The sequence below is a fragment of the Sciurus carolinensis genome, chromosome 8, assembly GCF_902686445.1.
Source record: "Sciurus carolinensis chromosome 8, mSciCar1.2, whole genome shotgun sequence".
NCBI lineage: Eukaryota > Metazoa > Chordata > Mammalia > Rodentia > Sciuridae > Sciurus > Sciurus carolinensis.
The window spans coordinates 65,835,331-65,859,764 of NC_062220.1; the positions used below are offsets into that span (position 1 = coordinate 65,835,331).

The following is a 24,434-nucleotide window of genomic DNA, read 5'->3' on the forward strand; positions in this document are numbered from 1 at the left end:
AAAAATTCTCCCCCCAAAAAAATTCTCCATAAAGGTAGTAGACAAAAAAATGATTTTATTATTAAATAAAAATTCAACCAGGTCAGACAGTACATACATGTAATCCCAGTGACTTGGGAGGCTGAGGCAGAAGGACCAAAAGTTTTGAGGCCAGCTTTGGTAACTTAGAGAGACCTTAAGCAACTTAGTGAAACTTTATCTCAAAATAATACAATTAGCTGGGCAGGAAAATCACAAGTTCAAGGTCAGCCTCAGCATTTTGGGGAGACCCTACACAATTTAATGAGACCCTGTCTCAAAATAGAAAATAAAAAGGGCTGGGGATGTGGCTCAGTGGTAAAGCACCCCTAGCTTTAATCCCGATACCAAAATATGCCACTGGGAACTGATAAGATTTTCCACTGGGAAATAGAAGTACTTGCTACCTTGACATTTACAGTTGAAAGAGATGGCTCCCAGTTCCTTCAGAAGGACCTGCCTGGGGCTGGAGATGTAGCTCAGTGGGAGAGTGCTTGCCTAACAAGTGTGATGCCCTGGGTTCAATCCCCAGCACTGCAAAAAAAGAAAGACATTCCTGGATCAAAAAACTGGCAAGAGTCTAACTTAGTTTCTTTTTCTTTCTTCTTCTTTTTTTTTCCTGTCAAAGTGGTTTTGTTTTCTTTTTTTTCCCCCCATATTTCATTGGTGTATTATAACTATACATAATGGTGGGATTCATTATCAGATATTTGTACATGCACATAATATGAAAATATAATTTGACCAATTACATTTCTTCTTTCTCTCCCCTCTTTGCTCCCCCCCATCCCTTTTCTCCACTCTACTAATTTCTCTTCAATTTCCATGAGATCCCCACCACCACTTTCTTTTCCTTTTTTCCTCGCTAGCTTCCATATATGAAAGAAAACATGTGACCCCGGATTTTCTGAGTTTGGCTTATTTTGCTTAACATAATGTTCTCAAGTTCCATCCATTTTCCTGCAAATGACATACTTTCATCCTTCTTTATGCCTGAATAAACCTCCATTGAAGATTTATACTTATTTGTTAGAGAGAAATAACTTGCAAGTTTTCTTAAGTAAATGCTCTAAGAAAAGGAAGGTAACACTCTTCCCTTACTGTTTTTTAATTTTTGTTTTTAGTTGTAGATGGACACAATACCTTTATTCTCTTTATTTATGTGGTGCTGAGGATCAAACCCTGTGCCTCATGCACACAAGGCAAGCAATCTACCACTGCACTACAACTCCAGTCCTTTCTTCCCTTACTTTCAACAGGGAAAATTAAGCCTCTTGTTTTAAATTTTTATTTGTCTTTGCAACATCAAGGTAAAAATTCCACTCAAAATGATAATAATCAAACAAATGACAGGCATAGTTAATATATCATGGTCTTGCTATGTGGACTGACTTACGTAATGCTCACAGCAGCTCTATGCAGGGAGTGGGACATATGCACATTTTATACATAAACAAACTGGGCCAAGTAACATGCCCAAGGACACAGAGCTGGTAAGCAATCAACTTGAGCCACACCCAGACAGTCTGGCTCCACTGTCCCATATCTGAACCACTGGGCCATCCTGTTACAGGGGAAAAAATACATAATTTGTTGGTTAACATATATATAGCATTTCTATCTAGAATGAGGTAGTGCTACTTAAATCAGTATGCATTAAAAAAAAAAAAACACTGCCAACATGTATTGCACTCTTTCTATGTGTCAGGTTTGCACACTAAGTCACAAACATAAGCATCATTTCAATCAATCTTCAGAAAAGTCTTGGGAAGGGGGTGCCCCTATCTTTTGAATGGGGAAATTGAAATCCAGATTTCTTTTTTTTTTTTTTTTTTTTTTGTGGTGTTGGGGATTGAACCCAGGGCCTTATGCTTGGGAGGCAAGCACTCTACCATCTGAGCTATATCCCCAGCCCCTGCAATCCAGATTTTAAAAAAATAATAATAAAAATTAAAATTAAAAAAAAAACTTCTCTGCAGTTACCCAGTCAATAAGTGATGAAGTTAGGGTTTTAAGTAAGAGAATGGCTCCAAATAGCCATACTTAACTACTAAACTGGGTAAGGCATATTATCAAAGAGACTGAGTGACTCTCAAGATGGTGTTGGGGGCTGGGGTTATAGCTCAGTAGTAGAGTACTTGCCTAGCATGTGTGAGGCACTGGGTTCGATTCTCAGCACCACATAAAAATAAACAAATAATATTGTGTCCATCTACAACTAAAAATATACATATTTTTTAAAAAGATGGTATTGGAAGAAAGGAAGAAAGCTGGTGGACAGACATCAAGAGAGAGTGCAGCTCAGGCAGGAAGAGAGGAAGGGACAGAATCCAGAAAATCAATTGATACAATGTTGGTGATCTCCCACACAGAAAGGAGAGGAGCTGAGAGGAAGATGTGTGAGGCTGAATATTCAATGGCAACAAACACAGATGAATTTATTATATGAGAAGCCAATTCATATTTGGATATCATGATGTACAATTTCATGTGTAGCAATATCCAATTTGGTTTTCCTCTTATTTCTGTTTTTAATGAATTGTCATGGCCACATGGTGAAGTGCTAGAGCATGATCTAGTTAATGAAATGAAAAATTCAGGAGAGGTCACAGAAGTCACTAGATGAGAAAGGCACTTTAAAATCCCCTGGACATGCACTGAGGATACTACTCACCCTGCCTTCTACCTATCTCTTGGACTTCAGCAGTGAACACCTTTTGACCTAGAGAAAATATGGAATGACTTCAGGTCAAAACTGGACAGTGAAAATTATTAGGATTCATAAACCAGCAGCAACACCCTACTCTCAGCGTGCATGGGTAAGGCCTACCACGTATTCTTGCTTTGCATAGATTCCACAGTATCACTTAATGAGGATTAGAGGAGGAAGAAGAGGAAGAGATATTCATGAATTAATCAAAATTCCTTCTCATGAATTACTTCTGAGAAGCGTTGTGTCAGTGGTCAAACTCTTAACTGTCCATCGCCTACAGGAAGAGCATGAAATGATGCAGGCTGATGCTGAGGCCATATTTTGCCCCTTCCCAGCAAAGAAGCTCTTCCTAAGTGATCAGAACAGTTTTAGCATTTATCCCCCATCCCTCCTATGTTGAAATCAGTTCCTTAGATCCCAAAGTAATTAGAAGAAGACAGAGAAAGAAAAAAAGACAGTGAGAAAGGCAGAAAATACAAAGAGAAGAAGAACCACCACCTTGGGAAAAAAAGGAGGAAAGAAAGTGTCCCCCAGCTGTCTCAGGTGGTAGCTTTTCACCTATTTCATGCTGGAAAAAGTTACTGTTAAAACCAAGTGATAAAAAATAAATAAAAATAAAATAAAAAACCAAGTGATAAAAGCCAGGTATGATGGCACACACCTGTGATCCCAGCTGCTTGACTAAGGATGGAAAGTTTAAGTCCAGCTTGGGCAATTTATTGAGACCCTGTCTCAAAAATAACACTACTGTGTGGGCCTCTGTTTAGGGTAAAGAGGTGTTAGAAAATATAGAAGGGCTGGTGTTATGGTTTAGAGGTGATATTCCCCAAAAGCTCACTGGTGTAATAATGCAAGAAAGTTTGGAGGAGAAATGATTGGGGTACAGCCTTAACATAATCAGTGTATTAATCCCTGATGAGATTAATTGAGTGGTAACTGGAAGCAGGAGAGGTGTGGCTGGAGGCAGTGGTTCACTGGGGCATGGTTATGGGGTGTATATTTGTATCTGGTGAGTGGAGTCTCTCTCTGCTTCCTGATCATGCGAGCTGCTTCCCTCTGCCACATTCTTCCACCATGTTGTTCTGCCTCACCTGGAGACCTGAGGAATAAAACCAACTGTCTGTGGATTAAGACCTCTGACACTGTGAGCCCTCACATAAACTTTTCCTCCCCTAAAATTGTTCTGGTCAGATCCTTTAGTCACAGCAGCGAAAAAGTTGACTAAAACAGGCAGTAATTGAAACATGGCTTTCTTTCCAACTATCTCCTGGCCTCATTGCAGTGAGGAACTGCAGTGTGGGTTGATGAGTGGGAGGGTGGCATGCAAGGAAAGACCAGCAATGACAATATTCCCAGGTCTTCACCAATCCTCTGATCAATTACAAGCAAACAACTGCAATAAATTCAGATCTTCTAACCACCTATAAGGCTAATGTTGCTCAATCTGTAATCAAAGTCAATATTAGATCTTAAGTCTTACCAAAAGGATGTTGTGAGCAGTTAGCTCACTTGTGGGACAAATGACTGTCCAGAGAGAGAATATAGATAGACCAGGAAGTGGGGGTTGGGGTATTATTCCTCTAGAAGTTGTGTGTCAGGAGGAAAAATAAGTTAACAGCGGTCGCTCACTTTCTGACCTATGAGCAGTATGCCAACCCACATGGCATAACAACCTATTTAATACAGCAAACCTAAACCACTGTCAGAGAAGAGGACATTCATCCACTATTCCAAGAATCTATTACTATATAACAAATTACCCCAATACTTAGTAGTTTGAAACAATAACCATTTTTATTTTATTTCATAATTGTTTACATCAGCAATTTGGAAAGGGTTCAGCTGGACGATTCTTGTATTCTATGTAGCATCAACTAGAATCACTTGGTGGCATTTGACCAGTGGCTGGATTGTACAGGAGGATCAAGATGGTTTCATTCACATGAAGGCCCCTTGACAGGGATAGCTGGAAAGCTGCCCTCAGCTGGGTCTGTCTCCTGCTCCACAGAGCACCAAGACCTCCCCATATGGTCACTCCAGAAGGGGAATCAGATATCACAATACTCAATGCTCCACATCACTAATCATCAGAGAAATGCAAGTCAAGACCACCATGAGATATCACTTCACACCCAAAAGGGTACAATGGTACTATTTCTTAAAACACATAAAATGACAAATGTTAGTGAAATTAGGAGAAACCAAGAACCACTGTGCACTGTTGGTAGAATTGTAAAATTATGCACCCTCCATAGGAAACAGTGTGGAGATTCCTCAAAAAAACTGCCTTGGGATGCAGTGATCCCACTTCTGAGTAAATATCCCAAAGAACTAAAAACAGGGTCTATTATATTTTCATATCTATGTTCAGTGCAGCAGCACCATCCACCATAGCCAACAGGTAGAAGCCACCCAAAGGTCCATCAACAGATGAATGTATAAACAAAATACAGTAGGTAAAATAGTGGTCATGAAGGGCTAGAAAAAGAAAGTGGAGTTGTTCAATGGGTAAAATTTTCAATTTTGCAAGGAAATCTGTTGCACAGCAAAGTAAATATACTGAATACCACTGAATAGTACCCCACTTAAAAATGAGTAAGATGATAAGCTTTATGTTTTGAGGTTTTTAACCACACACATGCACATACACAAAAAGAAACTGTTGGGACTCTTAAAGTCCAGATTCAAGGGAAAGGGAACATACACTTTACCTCTCAATAAGAATGACAAAGAGCCCATCCATGCCAGTTGCAGTGGTGCCTGCCTTAATCCCAGCAACTTGGGCGGCTGAGGCAGGAGGATTGCAAATTTGAGGTCTGTCTCAGCAATTTAGTGAGATTCTGAGCAACTTAATGAGATACTGTCTCAAGATTTAAAAATTTTAAAGGGGGTGGGGGGTGCAGCTCAGTGGTTAAGCACTCCTGAGTTCAATCCCCAGTACGAAAAATAAAATAAAAAAGAACGATAGACTGACAAAGAATCTGTGGCCATCTTTAATGTGTTGCACCTTTGTGGGGTGCACCATGTCTGCAGCACCTGAGGACCTAGACAGCAAGATTCTTTCCAGGGACTATGTTCCACCTCCCAGAAATGAAGGATATCAAAAGTCCATGTTATAGGTGGGTGCTAGAAACACCCAAGTGAGAGAAAATGGGGACACTTGTTTAGCCAATGAGAAAAAGTGGCCTGGGACTCCTCCCCTACTTATTTTCACAACAAAGATTCACTGGCCATTCTACCAAAAGCCTGACCCACTCCTATCAAGCCTTTTTCTCATTCAATAGTGCCTGGGCCCTCAGCTATCCCCTCCATGGAGGCTCCAGACCCTAATTGGATAGGTCAGATAGGAATATTCAGCAAAAACCAGCCACAGGAGACCTTTCAACATCAGTAAACACATAGAAAATTCAACAAAGTAGCACTTAGATAGTCTGGACAATGCGGCCATTATAAATGCTGCTTTCATGAGCAGTGATTCAAATGACAGCTTCGAAAAGGATTTGCAAAGAGCCCCTTGGAAATGGAACATGGGCAACTGAGAGTCCATGACATGTTACAAGGTCAAACTCGACTGAACAAAGATCCAAAGCAGCACTGAATGACTTATTTATTCAGTCCTGCTCTGTACAAACCTGAGAGAATGTGACATCTTTTAAATTGCCTCCCCTGATAGGCAATATCTGTGGTGCATGGAAAATGTTAGCAGAGTTGTGAAAGGAGCAGAATACTTTACAAGGCAGTGGTTACAGGGCAGCCACACTGAGACTTCCACCCAGTTCTGCAAACCGCCCTGATGTCTCGCAGTTTTAAGACAAAAAGAGGAATGGCCACATCTGGGGAGGAAAATCCTGTCTTTTATTCCCTTTCACCCGCTCTGCACAAATCTGTTTGAAGAACTAGCCCCTGCCAAACCTTCAAGTGGAAAACTTTCTACTGCGCGAGTCATCTGTAATGGTAATGGCATTCTAATTTTACTTTCCCAGCAAAGGATCTTCCTGATATTATATGGGGAGTGTTTGTGTTCTAAGCACCACTGGAACTAATATCTTAGTTATTTTCTAGCCTAACAGACTGCAGAACTCTCACATTCTTGTTGCCTGGTGGTGTCATGCACTAGGAAAAAAAAAATACCCAGTGGTAGCACTATCTACATAACTCAAACTCAAGCAAACGTTCCCAGTAAACCTCACGAAGAGCAGTCTGCTCTCAGGGGCAGGCCAGGGCCAGGGTGAGGTAAGCTAGGTGCCTACTCTGCAAAATTTAAGGAGGCACTCAGCCTGCACCTGCATGACCCTATGAGTAACCCTCCTTAAACTTGGAGCCCTTGGCACCTTTCCTGCTTCACCCTAGTCAAGTCTCTGGTTTCATGCTCTCGTTTTCCTATCTGCTCCTCAGTTCCCTGTCCACCAGTGATACCATGGGTGGAGCGTATAGTCCCAGTGTTAAGCATTATTAAAAAAAAAAAAAAGCTTTAGGAAGAAAGAGTTGACTAATCAATGTTGAGATTATAATGAGGAATGTAATGAGAGATTTGGTCATTGGAGGGCACAGGCAACCAAAGACCAGAGCAAATCCAAGAAAGGTTATTGACAAATGACCTTCCCTGGTCAGCTATTGGGTTGGGTGAAGGACTCCTATGAAATTGGACACAGATGTTCCATTCCTACAAGAGGACTCAGGATCTTCCCAAGGAGGCATCGACTCAGCAGCAAAATCCCTTTCCTCCCAGGTATGGGCCCCACTGCCCCAGGGGGCAGTGAAGCCCTTCTAACATCCAGTGCTCCCATCCCAGCTCACTGAGATTGGTCTCACCTGTCTGGGGTGCAGCATTAGACACAAATACCTCCTTCCTGGCAATCTCATACTTTTCCTGCACTGTGTGATGTCATAAAGCCAATCCAGGCAGCTTTGAGCTGGAGAAAGAGAAAGAGGGAGTCTCTGTTTCATGGATGCCAACAAATTATTCACATCAAAGCAGGGTTTTCTATCATGAAATTAGGAGTGTGTGAACCTCAAGAAAATAATGACTGCCTTCTTACCCACCTCTCCCCGCATCACACACATACATATCCCTGAGCACCTCCAGAAGCATCATCACCTAGCAACTAACTCTTCAATATCCATTTCAAATTCTCTTTCATATGTCTATGACCCCCTCCTGTTCTTCCCTTTTCCCCCACCCCATCCTTAGCTAGCATCTTTCATGATCTTACTGGAAAACCCAGATATTCAGCTCTGTGGGTTTTAAGTAGAAAAATACTCAGAGTGAAGAATGCCAGAATGGAGGAGTCATGTACCCACAAATCTGACTTTGGATTCCATCTGACAGGAGCACCTCCAGGAGAGCAGACTGGACCACTCAAGACTGAGAACTGCCCATAGCACTGTGTAAAATCCATGGTTTGCTTATGTTGCTTTTAATATTATCTGAAGAAAGCATTCCCTTCCATAGGGCCACTGCCAGCATGACTCAATTTCAGAGAATCATTATAGACCAATCATCATTATGACATGATCAGATTTCAATTATCCCCTGTGCAACAGGGATCATTAAAGTGACTGTGAGTCCTCCTGCTGAGACAAATTTGTTAAGATCATAATGTGCATAAGATATTTTAAAGTGTGATGGAAAACAAGGGCAGAAATATTGAAAACAACAGAATCTTTCAGAGTTTTCTCTAGCACACATTCAGAAACCATAATTTTATCTTGTATTTCAAAGTGCCATATGATACAAAACCAGACAGCCTATTTCTTTTCAGTCCAAATCTGCCACACCATGGCCAGCTAGGTGCATTTAACTATCCTCAAAATATATAACATATAAGGTAGCCATAAGCTCTGATCAGCTTTGCCAAAGTCCATGAAAATCATCCAAGAATAGGTATGGTCTAGTCATGTGGATACAGACATAGTTCCTAATCTGTTGGGGGTTTTAAAAAAAAAAAAAGAAAAGCAAACATTTCCTGAGAATTTGTTCTAAAGAAAAAAATTAAAAGAATCTTGATTTTGCAAAGATGTGCATTGTTTATAATAATGAAGTAAAACCTACAACTATCTGACAAAGGTAAAAGAGTTGAGAATGGAATATTGAGCATGGAATGGAAGGAATGACAATAAAGATGGGTTATTATACAGTCATTAGAAATTGATGCTGATGATGTAGACAGTGGGAGTGTATAGAATTATTTTAAATATAATATTAAAATGTTTAAAATGTAATTTATAGGGACTGGGGTATATATAGCTCAGTGGTAGCATGCTTCTCTAGAATGCACAAGATCCTAGATTCGATCCCCAGCACTACACACACACACACACACACACACAAAAGGTCATCTATACCATGATTCCAGCTATATAATATAAGTGCAATTTTACAAAAGGAATAGAAATAAGTATGGAAAGAAAACAGTTGATATGTCAAGGTGATTGGACTTGTGGGTGATTTTGTTGTTACTGTTGGTTTTTTTTTTTTTTTTTTTTTTTTTTTTTTGGTACCAAAGATTGAATACAGGGGTACTTTACCACTGAGCCACCTTCCCGGTCCTTTTTATTTTTTATTTTTGGACAGGGCCTCACTAAGTTGCTAAGGCTAGCCTGGAACTTATGATCCTCTTGCCTCAGTCCCCTAAGTTGCTGGGATTACTAGAGTGCGCCATTGTGCCTTGGAAATAATTATCATGATCTCCTGATAATCATTTATTTTGTAGTTGTTGTATATGTTGAATATAAAATAAATAAAACTTGGGCTGGACATGGTGACACACACCTGTAATTCCACTGACATGGGAGTCTCACAAGTTCAAGGCCAGGCTCAGAAGGCGACTTGGTGAGACCATGTCTCAAAATTTAAAAAAATAAAAAGAACTGGAACTGTAGCTTGGTGGTTAAGTACCCTTGGGTTCAGTCCCAAGTACTAAAAATAAATACGTACATACATAACTTGGACATAAAAGGAAAACACTCACTTGAGACATCTTCCATATTAGGAAGATCATGATGCTTCAGATCATTCTACATTCTTTGCTCTTTCAAAGTAACCATAGTTTTGATCTAATAGAAGGAATATGTGGGTTTTAGGGAAGATTCCTTATTGGAAAGACTGTGCAGTGTGTTTAATGGAACAGTATTCTCAAACTTAAGATTTCTTTGATAAAGTGCATTGAACCATTTGTTAGTGTTGTTTTTCCATGATGAATGTTGTGCACAAAAATCTTGCTGACAGAGAATGGTACATTTTTTTTTCTCTCCTTCTAATCCTTTCTCTCTCTTCCCTCCCCTTTCTGCAGTTCTGCTAAGCCAATATTCTCTAGAATGAGCACAAAACAAATCAAATAACAGCTAAACAAATCGAATAACAGCTTTTGTACATCAACATCAAGAAGGAAGACGCTTGGGAGAGATCAGAGTCCAGTGATGAATATGGACAAGAGTGAAACATCCACTCGTCAAAGCACCTTCTAAATCTAGATCTGCAGAGATGGGAGTGATTTACTGGAGAGAGAGACGTGATCATGGATTAAACACCAGCTCATTGGAAACTGTCATTGAATAAGATCAGATAACATTCATGAAAAATCATATTCAGGAAATATTTTAAGGAGGAGGAATATAAACGTGCTAAAATTAACATGTAAAATACCTAAGTTCTGAGGTTTGTAAACTGTCCTTTTTTAATCAAACTGAAAACAAAAAGCTTTAATCTTTCAATACCGTAAAAAAAGGGCAGTTAGTTCTAGATTATTCCTATCTCAATAGCCCCGAGGCTGATCAAGTGTCATTTATTGAGGAAGCATCTTAGGAAATGCCTCTGACCTTTGGTTCTCCATCTCTACTTTTCCTTTATTTCACTGTGTAATTAGTTACAACCTCTCAGTTACTAAGAGATTTAACACTTCAAACTTTTTACTGCATCTGTGTTCAGTTTAATCTGTCTGTACGAGTTATTACCAAGAAAGTGTTTCTGACATATACTATTACTCTGTCGAGCTGTATATTACAGGAAGAACAACTTTACATCATAGTTTCCCAAGCAACATAGACTTCCCAGTCTTTCAGGAAACAGCATCAAGGAACTCTGGAAAACATAGAAAGCTCATTTTCACCTTAGATGCTCACATGTAATATATAGGCTGCTATCAAATAAACACTTTTTTCTAATTCTCCCTAGTATATGCATAGGAATTTAATATACTTTATAAATAGATATCTAAAATATCCAATTTGTTTTCTATTTTTTTGCCATACATGTCATCAGAAATCCATATCCTTTATTTCCCTTACTGACAGGTATTCATTTTTTTAAATTATTTCATTAAACCTATTTCTAAATGATAGTAAGTGGTACTAACAAAATAAATAATAATTTAATAGCCTTAGAAATAAATGACTATATACTTACACAGGTCAAAGAAACTTGGTAGGAATAAGTTACCTTTTTATTAATGTCGGCTTCGAAAATCCTCAAATTTTCTTTAGTTGGCTGGGATTTAGAAGTGGTTACAGCTAAGCAGTTGTCTTCAACAATCTTTTGATCCCAGGTTTCCCCCATCATAACATATTGCCCTCATAACATATCTTGCCACTAGCCCACAACAGAGAAATATTTAATATTGGAATAGTCAATTGCCTGAGAAAGAACACAAGCTCAAATGTACATGCAGGGTTATTCAGTGGAAACCAACCCATGTTCTTTACCTGAGCAGAAAACACAGAAGTATAGAATGCCTTCATTCATGGGCTCAGAACTAAGATCCAATTAGCATGTATCACTAGAACATCAGAACTTATGTGGATCAGGATTGACTTCTCTTACCCTCTTTCTAGGACCACATTCATATTTTAGCCAAATGTTTCTGGTACTGATCATCTTTTCACCACAAAGAGGATAATCTCTCAAATGGCTAAAAGTATATTATAGGAATGCTGAAGTAGGTAAAACCCCATTCACAGAGCTGTGGTTTTTCTAAAGATCCAAATTAAGGGAATACTAGTGTCTGTAACTGAAGTATTAGTCATTCTGGGGGTTATTTGTTGCTTTTAGTATTAGCTGTCCTGTTGCATTCAGAACAACTTACTAAATTTAATTACACACAACTTTTCAAGAATTCATCTTTTATTTAAAGGGAGGTATCTCTCTACACTAAAAGCAGAAGGTATTAGCCTTCTCTAATCTATGTAAATTACAAAACTCATCAGGAGTCATACATCACTAATAGTGGTGTTAACAAAAATGAAAAAGTACTTCCTATCCACATGCAAATGTTTTTTAAAAAATCTTTGCCATAAAACCTAAGTGTAATTTAGTATAACACAGTGCTATGAAGATGGGTCATTGATGATGTACCATTTGTACATAGATAATACACATGTAAATCACTAAGTGTCAAATAAGTATACGAAGTATGTTTTTATCTTTTTAAAAGAAAAGTGACTCCCTTTCTCATTCTGTTCTGTTGTATTATGTCCAAAAGTTGTGTGTAATTTTTTTAAGGTCCAGGAAATGTAAAGAAATTTGTTGGAATATCTGAATTTCTGTAAAAAATAAAAATAAAAATAAGATTTTGTTACTTAAAGGAAAGCCTGGTGATGTGGTACACATTTGGTGCATTCAGTTTCTGTCTTTGCACAGTGTGACCTGATGGTTTGATTCACATAACTATCTTCAGAAAATCTCCTTGTTGTTACATTCCATAATATTTGCCAACAACAGACATTTAATTTATTAGTGAGGCAGGACCCTCATGTAGAGGGCATGCCCAACATTTCCAAAGTCGCTTGTAGCCAAATATAGACATGCCTCCAGCCAATTCTTAATACACTCAGTGGAATGAAATTGAAAACTAAGTAAATAGCTGGACTGCTCAAGCAAAACTTGACCTGAAATATCCAATTGCTCAATCTCTATGCCACAAATTGAAAACAACCACTTGTTCCTCAGACATGAGCAACCCTTTTGCAATAATTCATACTGGGTATATGTTGTCCAGATGAATTTCAGTCCCAGATGCTTTGTTTACTGTAACTCTAAACCTCAACATCTTCGTCTGTAAAATGAATATAAGTAATAGTACCCAGCAACACCACATTATTGTGCTTGACAAGTAGGAGATAGTCAATGAAGGTTAATTCCTAATCCCTTTCGTACCTATAAATGACATTGAAGGAAGAAACAAAGCCTCTTCTCTCAAAATGCTGAAGATAATCACAGAGACATTTATGAATAGGGATTGAAAACTCAAATGCATACAGAGACCAGGTAGATAAGTAAATTAACAAAGCCAGCTGGACTGAGATAATAGGAAGGAGTAGATTCATGGAGCACTGAAGAACCTAGGTCCTTAGCTAAAGGGATCATATAACCAACACTAAGTTCTAATCATTTAACAAATATGTACTGATCCCTACTATGAACAGCCAAGAGTTGCTGTTTATACCATGAGAGGATAATGATGCACAGATTCAGTCCCTGCTCTAGATGCTTTTATATTGTGGTAGGAAATTCAGACAACAAACGGGCTAAAATGTCAGCTAAAAGTAGGTCCCTAGAGAGAAGTATAAAGTTATAAAGAAATGGGGAGGCTGGACAAAGAAGGCCTCTCTGAGAAGGTAGCATTTAAAGTGAAATCCCAATGATAAGAAGGAGTCAGTCATGTGGGAAAAATAATAGTGGGAAAAGGTATGCCAGACAAGGAGCCACTGTTGTAAAGGTACTGAGGCGGGACTGAACTCAGTATGCTTGAGGCAAGGTGGCAGAAGACAGCAATGTGAACTGAGCTGGGAAGGAGCTCTGGGCTTTGTAGGCCAGGATAATCTCTCTCTCTCTCTCTCTCTCTATATATATATATATATATTTTTTTTTTTTTTTTAAGTGTGAGGATAAGTTGTTGGAAGATCTTTTTTAAAAAATCTTTTTTACCCCATTTGTTTACAATGAATCAAAATAAATAATTAAAAAATATTTTTTAGTTGTCAGTGGATCTTTTATTTTATTTATTTATATGCAGTACTTAGGATCGAACCCAGGGCTTCACACATGCTAGGCAAGCGCTCTACCACCGAGTCACAACCCCAGCCCTTGTTGGAAGATCTTAAGCAGGAGCTGGGCACAGTGTCACATGCCTATAATCTCAACAACTCAGGAGGCTGACACAAGAAGATCCCAATTTCTAGGCCAACCTGGGTAAGTTAGTGAAATCCTGTCTCAAAATAAAAAAAAAAAAAAAAGGGTTGGAGATGTAGCTCAGTGATAAAGCACCCCTGGGTTCAATCCTCAGTACTAAAAGTTTTAAAAAATAAAGATGAGGGAACTAGCTCAGTGGTAGAGTGCTTGCCTGGCATATGTGAGGCACGGGGTTTGATCTTCAGCACCACATAAAAATAAATAAATAAAATATAGGTATTGTGTCCATCTACAACTAAAAAAAATATATATTAAAAAATATATATTTTTAAATAAAGAGGAAAGAAAGAACTGGGAATGTAGCTCAGTGGTAGAGCACTTGCCTAGCATGTGTGAGGCCCTGAAATCAATCCCTGATATCACCAAACAATTAATCTTTTCCTTTAGAGACCTAGAGAATGGAAGTTACATCATCAAGGCCATGTCCTTAAAGGGGAATTTGGAACCCCTGTCTCTCTACCCAGCTTCCCTCTCTCCCTCCATTTTCCTGCCTCCATTAGGTGAGCAGGGTCATGGTGCTAAGTAACTATGGAATAAAACCTCTGAAACCACAAGCCATTTTATCCCAGGTATTTTGTCACAATGATAGGAAGATAGGAAATTAACACTCGTGCAGAACATTATTATGCAGGGCTCTCAGGACCAACACCTGAGATAGGAAAAGGGAGGAAATAAGAGAGGCAGAAGGGGGCACTGGGGAGATAGCTCAGTTGGTAGAGTGCTTGCCTTGCAAGCATCAAGGCCCTGGGTTCAATCCCCAACAAAGAGAGAGAGGCAGAAGGGGAAGAATCTGGGCATGAGCAGTCTCAGGGAAGACCTCAGGCCTCAGTTGACTCCACCAGCAGCACCAAAGCTGGGGTGGCCTTTCACGGTTGTCCTGCATTGTGGTGAGGGGTGCATCCTGTACATGTTAGCATCACCCAGTCACCATACGTGGGCTGCTTGCCCCCAGGAAGAGGGCGTGACCTTGACTGAGGCTCTTTTCAGCTGAAGGCAATTTCCAGCGAGGGCAGGGGCTGTGAGGTACAGACTCCCAGCCACTCGGGTCCTGAAGGGTGCCCTGGGTGGCACAAAACAGCATGCGGAACAGGTACATGTCTTTGGAACATGAAGTTGGTGATGGATTGAATGTGGTAGATGAGTCAGAGCTCCTAATTTTTTACTTTAAATAAGGATGCTGGTGCTTTGACTGAGAAAGGAGAAACAGGTCTGAAAAATGAAAATCCAAAAGTTCCTTTTTGTGACATCAGAAGGGTGGACACGATAAGTTTGAGATACTTATTGGAAATCCAATTCATTACTCTATGATAGGTAGGCAGTTGGATGTAGAAGTGTCATGTTCTGGGTGTGGTGTCACCCACTTGTATTCCCAGTTATTCATCAGGCTGAGGCAAGAGGATGAAGGTTTGAGGCCAACCTGGCAACTTACCAAGACCCTGTCTCCAATTAAAAAGAAAAATAAAAAATTTGTAAAAGGCTGGGGGTGTAGCTCAGTGTAGATCACTTGCTAGCATGCACAAGAACCGGGGTTTGATTCCCAACACTGCTGAGGGAAAAAAAAAAAAAAAAAAAAAAAAAAAAAAATATATATATATATATATATATATATATATATATATATATATATGTATATATATATTGCATTCTAGGGAAAAGTCCAGCCAAGGAACACACATTTAATAGTCGCAGCAAATAGGTGGCTTTTTAAAGATTTGAAACTGAATGTAATCATTTAGGGAGAATATGCAAATAAAAACTAGGACCACAGACAAAGTCCAGAACTGGAGCAGAAGACAAAGGAGACCAAAAAGGACCACAAAATGGGATGTCATGAAATACCAGAGTGGGGAAAGAAATTCCAGAAGTAGAGTGGTTACCCAATGCTGCCGAAAAGTCAAGACGAAAGCAGAGAAGTGACCACTGGATTTGAAAATCTGTGGAGGTTACTGGTGACAAGTACGGTCTTAAAGAAATAGTAGAAATACAAGCTGCGAATTGGGAAAAAGAGTTGAGATTGAGAAGGTGAAGACAACTTTTATAAGTCAATTGTTGCAGTTCAAATCTGAGAGATCATGCCTGCAGGATATTCTAGTTGCTCTACAGATTTTCTGCCCCCTGTAGTAGCCAGGGGCACTCTACCACTGAGCTTTATCCCCAACCTTCTTTTTTTTTTTTTTTAATTTTGAGACAGGGTCTAACTTAGTTACCCAGGCTGTCCTTGAACTTGCCAGCCTCCTGAGTAGCTGGATCACTGGCCTGTGCCACTGAACCTAGGGCCCCTTTTAGTCAAAAATACAAGTCCACCAGTTAGTTTAGAAGGTTGCAATTTTGGGAGAAGGTACACCTCCACTAAACGGGAAACAAATTCAAGGGAAGAGATAGTGTTTGGAGAAAAACTGCATCTGGTACTATAGGTTTTATATTTGACGATTATAGTGCCTCAACTTGCAAGTACTTAAAAAATGGGGAACTTTCAATATTCCTGAATTGGTTTTCTTGCACTCTGATCTACAGTCCTTGGGCAATAAAAAGACTCTGTGTGTGTGTGTGTGTGTGTGTGTGTGTGTGTGCGTGTGTGTGTGTGTGTGTGTTTGTGTGTGTATTTCTAACCAGTTGTGTCTAAGTTCTGATGCAATGGGAAATATTTTTAAATAAAGCAAGCTTCTTCTAAAATGACTGAAACCAGTGATAAATTAAAACAGGAATAAAAATCTTTAGAAAACTCAAAGGAGGGTCTCCCAGTTCAATTAATGATTCTTTAATTCCAGCTACTTTGAAATTTAGATTTTATTCTGCAGGCTTTGAGAAACAAGGAATGTTTTTGAATAAAGTGTAATCCAAGTGTGATTTTAAGAGGATTATTTCTTTCACGGTAAGCAGGATAGAGTCAAGCAAGATTAGACTAGAAACAAAGTCCACTTAGGAGACTCCTCCAGTAATGGAAGTGGAGACTAAAAGGTGAAGACTGAGGTTGGGCATGGTGGGGCATGCCTGTAATCCCAGGAGCTTGGGAGGCTGAGAGAGTTGGATGGAGAGTTCAAAGCCAGCCTCAACAATTTAGGGAGGCCCTAAGCAACTGTCTCTAAATAAAATATATAAAAGGGCTGGGGATGTGGCTCAGTGGTTAAGTGTTCCTACATTCAATACGCGGTACCAAAAAAAAAAAAAAAAGATGAAGACTGATTGGGTGTGGGGGATTCTAGAGAGAACAAGGATGATGCTTGTGTTTCCAGTCTGCCTTATTAGAAGATGGATGGTGGGCAGACATTTACTAGAATGGTGAGAGACAAGGGTGTTGGGTGGGCTGACATGATAAAAAACGGTAATAGTTGATATTGGGTAGCACCATACAGCCTACAAGCACTTTTTATGTCCATTATCTTCCTTGCCTCCTTTCCCGCCCTACCAAAAACCTTGTGAGATTATGAGATTTTTCTTTTTTTTTGTGGTGCTGGGGATTCAACCCAGGGCCTTGTGAAGGCTAAGCAAGCATTCTACTAACTGAGCTATATCTCCAAACCCCTGTGAGATATTTTTATGCCCTTTTTACAAATAAGGCTCCAGCTCAGAGAGGCTCTGTGAGCCAATAACTTCACAGGGAATGGTCTTGACCTCAAATATTCTCACTCTTTGCTTTGACAATGGCTATCAGATATATTTTGGCTCTTGGCATTCAATGTGAAAAGGAACTGGCCCATGTTTTGCTTTCAGGAGTAATGTCTTCACACTTCAGTTTTTTGGCAAGATTGGCTAGTTTCTACATTTTTATTTTTTAATGGTCCCCTGCAATCCTTCTAGAAGAGACTAATAATTTACATATAACAACCAGAGCAAAGATGATCAGTTTCTAAGTTTTCCATTTTGAAATAATTTAGCATCCAGGTATAAGCATACGACCTCCTCTGAAATAAAACATTATTTCAGCTAGCCAAGATTCTAGTTAGAGCACTGCAGTTCATCCTATGAAAGTCAAACCTTGAGATAAGTAAATGAATTTACCTCACCTCTCACTGCCTGCTAAAAACCCTCTCAAAGAAAACCTGGGAGTTCCCTTCTAATGGGTGAGATCTATTTCATTATCTCAACCACAAGTGAATAGGTTCAGGGGCTCAGATGTCAAAATAACCTGTAAATCAATCCTAATTTTACAAATTACTTTAGCACTGGATTTTTCTCTGATATTAACTGAAAGAAACTTCCCCTGAGGACTAAACTGGCAGCTATATTTGTGATTTCAAACTAAAAACCTACTCTTTCTTAAACCAAGCTGATTTTAGAATAAGGGTGTGATGTTATGCTGCTGATGTGAAATTTCCCAAGTGGACATATATTTACCTAAAATTTTGCTTTCCTCCAAAACAGGAAATCCTGAAATTTTTAAAGCAACTTTCCTTACAAAAGCCTTTATAATTTATAGTTCTGCCTAATGAAAGTTGAGAATATTCTTCTAAGTCATTAAAAACCATTCTGAATTAAATATATTTGCCTTTATCATGTCAAAAATGATGAAAGCCAATGTCAGCAACTTAGTGAGACCTTGTGTCAAAATAAAAAAAGACAAAAGGTTCAATCCCCAATAATGAAAAGAAAAAGAAAAAAAAAAAAAGAAAGAAAGAAAAAGGGCAGCTGGGGATGTAGGTCAGTGGTGAAGCACCCCTGGGTTCAAATCCCCCTGTACCAAATAAAAGACAAAGGTTCTTTCCTAGAGTTTACTTACTATACAAATTTCAAAAACAGTTGAATTTTTTTAAAAAGTTGATTCATACTGCCATCTAGTGATACATTTCATTGAAAATTTCAACACTACATTTATGTATAAGGACCACTGTGTTACCTATAAGAGCAATGTAGTATCACATTTTTAATAGCTTACATTTGCAAATATAAAGGACTAGCACCCTCAGATACTTTATAGACTAAGAAAAAAGATTTTTAATATAAATATGGAAGGGGAGGTTCCCAACAGAGATCCTCATAAACCACAGAGACTATTGCTTTTTACATTAGGTCTTTTACTTAGATCTTTGGTTTTTATCCCACACAAATAGCTTATTTATTCATGTAGATATATAAATCCAGTTGTGGTTGATGGATTTAATGATTTAGAAAGGCAGAATTGTGTAAATGTATGGAAGCTAGCATGATGCTCTATGAGTTTAAGTCCTAGCCCAGAACATGCAATCTGTTTGCCCTTGAGCTAGTTATGTGACATCCCCATGCCTCAGTTTGCTAATTTGCAAAAGCAGGATAATAATAAACCTACCTCACAGAATAATTTAAGAAACACTCTTACCACAGAGACTATCACAAAGTAAATGTTAAATAGAAACACAAGGTACCTTTATGTAGGTGGATCACAGTAGACCTAATTTGCATAACCCCTTGGGATGCTGGGATAACAGGGAAGATCTGTGTCCCATTCCACTGGCAAATAGATCCTTGGACACAATGAGGACCAAGGTCAGATATCTGGACACTGGGATTACCCTATGATCCAGCAATTCCATTTCTAGATATAAACCCAAAAGAATAGAAGGCAATGCAAATACATATTCGCATACTAATATTCATAGTAGTATTATTTATGATAGCCAAAAGATGGAAACAATCCAAATATTCATTGACAGGAGAATGAATAAACAAAATGAGATATATACATACAATGAGATATTATTCAGTCTTAAAAAGAAGGCCTGGCAAGGTGGCACACACCTGTAATTCAAGCTACTCCAGTGGCTGAAGCAGAGGGATCACAAGTTCAAGGCCAGCCTCAGCAACTTAGTTGTCTCATAATAAAATAAAATAAAAAGGGCTGGGATGTAGTTCAGTAATAATATGTCCCCAGATTGAATACCCAGTACCAAAAAAATAAAATCAGGGACACAATTTTGATGCATATTACAACATGGAGGAACTTTGGAAATAGAAAATTATTCTAAGTGAAGTAAGTCCAACACAGAAGAACAAATATTGTATGCTTACATTTATCTGAGGTATCTAAAATAGATTCATAAATATAGAAAGTAAAATTACCAGGGGGAAATGGGGAGCTAGTACTTAATATATATGGAGTTTCCATTGGCCCAGAAGAGTTCTGGAAATGGACAGGGATGATGGTTAAACAATAATGTAATGTACTTACTGCCACTGAATTATACACTGGTCACACATTCCTCCTCACTCCCTGCACCCTCATTACACGCATGTACTGGCTGGGCAGCACCAGGGCACCTCCAGGGAACAGGTATAATAACCAGAATGGACCAGGAACACAAGTTCCTCAGCCTTCTCAGCTCCCTGTCCCACCGCCCCCACACACTCACACAAATTTGCAGGCACCTTTTTTGAATCATCTTCTGACACTTAGAGGGAGGAGGAGGAGGCAATACCCTGGAAACCTGGAAAACTGTCAGAACTTATACACTATTGTGCTTTGACTCCAACCTGAGCCTCTGTTTTCCCCTATGACTGTCTTGGTCTGGTAAAAGAAGGAAAATATCAGAAAAGTACAGATGACTCTAATTTACATTTGTGTGCAGAGCAAGGAGTGAATGTGGACACTCTCAATGCCTATTGATTAATGATGAGAAACAGCTTAAATGAACCAGTGGACCAAAAATAAGCCAGATCCAGAAACAGCTGTGACTCTAACCTCCAGCAATGGATTGAAAATCCATGAGACAACTCAGCAGATGGAGAACTAAAAGCCTGTTGTTACATGCTCAATACCCACAGTAAGTAATCTTATGTGTTTAAAAAAAAAAAAAAAAAAAAAAAAGGCCAGGGAAAAAGTGCCTTCCCCAAAATCCTACCAGGAAATAGTCACCTTGGAAAAAAATTATTAGCCCAGCTTTTAAAAAATATCTTAAAATCAAGCTTACATTTTTAAAAATGTATAACCCAGAATTAATTAATCATCTATTTTCAGATACTCTACTGGGGGAAATATTGTATATAATATTTATTGCTACATGACAAGTCACCCCAAAGCTCCATGGCTTAAGATGATAATTATCATTTATTATCAGTCACATTTTCTGTGGGCCAGGAATTCAAAGCGGGCACAGTAAGGATGGCTTACCTCCACTCCAGGATGTCTGGTACCTCAGCTGGAAAACTCAAAGGATGGAATCTGGAATCATCTGAAGGTTTTTCATTTACTTGTCTGACAGCTAACACTGGCTCTTAAACTAAGGCCAGTTGGAGCACCCATGTGTGGCTTCTCTATGTGGTCTGGGCTTCCTCACAACATGGTGGTTAGGATCAAAAGGCAGGCATCCTAACACAAAGTGAAAAAATTGCCTGTCATGACCCCCTCTGAATATCACGCAATATTCCATTGCTTAGTGAAACTCAAAGATCTGCCTAAATGTCTTCCAAGGAGAGGGAACATAGATCCTATTCTAGCAACACAGTAAGTAGTGCATGTAGCCGGGCATGGTAGTGCCTATCTGTAATCCCAGCAGCTCAGGAGCCTGAGGCAGTAGGATCACAAGTTCAAAGCCAGCCTCACAATTTAGCAAGACTCTAAGTAACTTAGCAAGACCCTGTCTCTAAATAAAATATAAAAGGGCTGGGGATGTGGCTCAATGGTTAAGTTCCCCTGGGTTCAATTCCTGATAGCAAAAATAAAAAATAAAAAAAAAAAAAATGGCATGTAGAACATTGTATATACATACATCATATTGATTTAACCATCTTAGGTGTGGCACAATTTGCCACATTCTGCTTTATCTCAATTAATTCTCACCCCACAACCATTAAAAAAAAACAACCCTATGAGGTAGATATTATTAGCCTTAAATAATTCCTTATTACAGGAGCACTGGCTGCTCTGCTTCTTCTTTATGCAGGTCTGGAGCTTCAAGAGTAGAGTATATAAAACTGTCATATCAGTCTGGACAGGACCAAGTATATACAGTCCAGACTAAAAAGAATAAACCCAAGTCCCCACAAAATGGCCAGTGCGCTTGGTGCAGGGAGTTGCCACCACTTGGACATTGTCCAGTTGACCGTAAAATCAGCCTGAAATTTTGCAGTAGCCAACCTCCAAGGAGGCCGCCAGTGATCCCCAACTCCTGGTATTCATACCGTGTGACTTTTCCCACACTCTATGAGGGCTGATTTTGTAACCAACAGCAAATGGCATAAATGACAGAATGTCACTTATAATATTTGTTTTACAATACTACAGCTTTTCTCAAGGGTTCTCTCTTCCTCTCATGGCTCACAAGGGAAGTCAGCCACCAGACCAGGAGAACACTCAGGCAGGATGTGGAAAGGCCTACACAGTAAGGAACTGAGACCTCTAGCCAACAGCCAGAAAGGAAGGAAGGCCTCCAAAACCCATGAGTGAGCTTAAAAGTGGATCCTCCAGCCCAGTGAAGCCTTGTGATGACCACCTGCAGCGAGGGACCTGACTGCGACCTGGAGAGACACTGTCAGAACCACCCACTAAGCTAAACTGCGCCCAGATTCCTAGCCCTCAGGCAGCTCATCATTGGGTTGTTTTTTTGTTTTGTTTTGTTTTGTTTTCTTGCTGCTGTTGTTGTTTGTGGTACTTGGGATTGAATCCAGGGGTGCTCTTCCACTGAGCCACATCCCCAGTCCTTTTTATTTCTTTTTTGGGGACACTAAATTGACAAGTCCAGCCTCAAATTTGTGATCCTCCTTCCCCACCCCCCAAGTCACCAGGATTACAGGCATGAGTCATCATGCATGTTGATGTTTATTGCTTTAAATTGCTACATGGAGGGGTCATTTACTACATGGTACTAGTGGCGACCCTGTCTCAAAACATGAAAAAGTCTGGAGGTGTATAGTTCAATAGTACAGTGCCCTGTGTTCAATCCCCAGTAACCCCCCCAAAATAATAATAATTATTATCAGTGTGGTTGAAAGAATGGAAGAACCAGGGTTTGAAGGCAAGCACTGTGTTTAAATCTGGGTCCAACCACTCCCTGAGTAGATAGCATGGCTTCCCTGAGGCATACCTTCCTCAGAAGTAAAAGTGGGAATGATAACACGGTTGAGGTTGTATCAGGTTCAAAGGAAAGAAGTTAGAACAGATAATATTCCTCTTCTTCCTTCTCAGTATTTTGAAGCTGGGGTTAAGAATTCTCTACTTGCTCCGTTGATAAAAATAATAATTGTATAATCGGCACTGTAATAATAATAATAGTGTAGTTAACATTCATTTCTTATTACACATCAGACAATGGGCCAAGCACTGAAATGTATTTCAGGTATGATCCTGCTCCACTCTCACTCCAGCTATACTTTTATTCTTTCTATAAACACATTAGAAAGATTATAATATTAATAACAGTATATTATATGTTTAAATTTTGTTATACACAGGTATGAAAGTCCTAAATCCATATCAGTTTATTATAAAAGCAAGCAGTTAAATTATTATACATACATAGCTGGATGTAGTACCACTCACCTGTAATCCCAACAACTCTGGAGGCTGAGGCAGGAGGATGGCAAGTTCAAGGACCACCGCAGCAAATTCATTGACAGCCTGTCTCAAAATAAAAAATCAAAAGAACTGGGCATGTAGCTCAGTGGTAAAGCATCACTGGGTTCAATCCTCAGTACCAAAAAATATATACATACATTAAACAAACATGCTGAATATATACCTACCATACACATATAGTCAGTCAATGATCCAAAGACTCTTTATTTGCCCAAGATATTGTTTTAGATGCCATGAAAACTAGCCCAAGAAATCATCTCTATTTTCAAGGATTTCATGGACCTCAAGGTAAAATAACATGGAAACCTAAATATTATAACACTATAAGTGAAGAAAGAAATGACTCAATAGCAAAACGGACTGGTCACAGTGGCACATGCCTGTAATCCAAGCAGCTTGGGAGGCTGAGGCAGGAGGATCACAAGTTCAAAGCCAGCCTCAGCAATTTAGCAAGGCCCTAAGGAGCTTAGCAAGATCCTGCCTCAAAATTTTAAAAATAAAATAGAAAGGGTTGGGGATGTGGTTCAGTGGTTAAGAGCCCCTGGATTCAATCCCTGGTACAAAAAAAAAAAAAAAAAACACAAAAACAAACAAACAAACAAACATAAAAAAAACAAGCTGAATTGTGGATCTGAATCTCAAATCTGCTATTTACTAGCTTTGTTGATTTAGGCAAATCATTTACCTATCTATGCCTCAATTCCCATACTTGTAAAATTGGTCTAATAAGGTGTAATTTAATAAGGTATGCCTCAAAAAGTTGTTATCAGAACCAAATGGTTTTATATATACACACACAGTGCCTAATAGAGGAAGAGCACTCCATTTCTAATTTATATAATTTGTGTAGGTATTTGTTTATGTGGAGGTTACAGGTGATTGAGAAGTAATAGATAAACTGGAGATAACAGAAGGTGCTGGGAGATACTGAGCAAGAAGTTCTTGAATCATACTTAAAACCAAGCCACTCAGGCACAGCGGCACACATCCAGCTTTTTTGAGAGGCTGAGGCAGGACAATCAGTTAACCTAGGG

At 39.1% G+C, this 24,434-nt stretch overlaps 1 protein-coding gene across 2 annotated transcripts in view; it reads left to right on the forward strand.

The window, feature by feature from the left end:
* Nucleotides 1-13,415, forward strand: part of Lhfpl3 (LHFPL tetraspan subfamily member 3) — a 546,343-nt gene extending 532,928 nt beyond the window's left edge. The window contains exon 4 of one of the 2 annotated variants that reach the window (XM_047562824.1): nucleotides 10,024-13,415. Coding sequence is in view for 1 of the 2 variants with exons in the window: in XM_047562823.1 (XP_047418779.1) it covers nucleotides 10,024-10,052 (29 nt within the window). In the remaining variant the exon portion in view is untranslated. The remainder of the gene's footprint in view (nucleotides 1-10,023) is intronic. The other variant, XM_047562823.1, reaches the window with a different exon arrangement.
* Nucleotides 13,416-24,434: the final 11,019 nt, after the last annotated feature.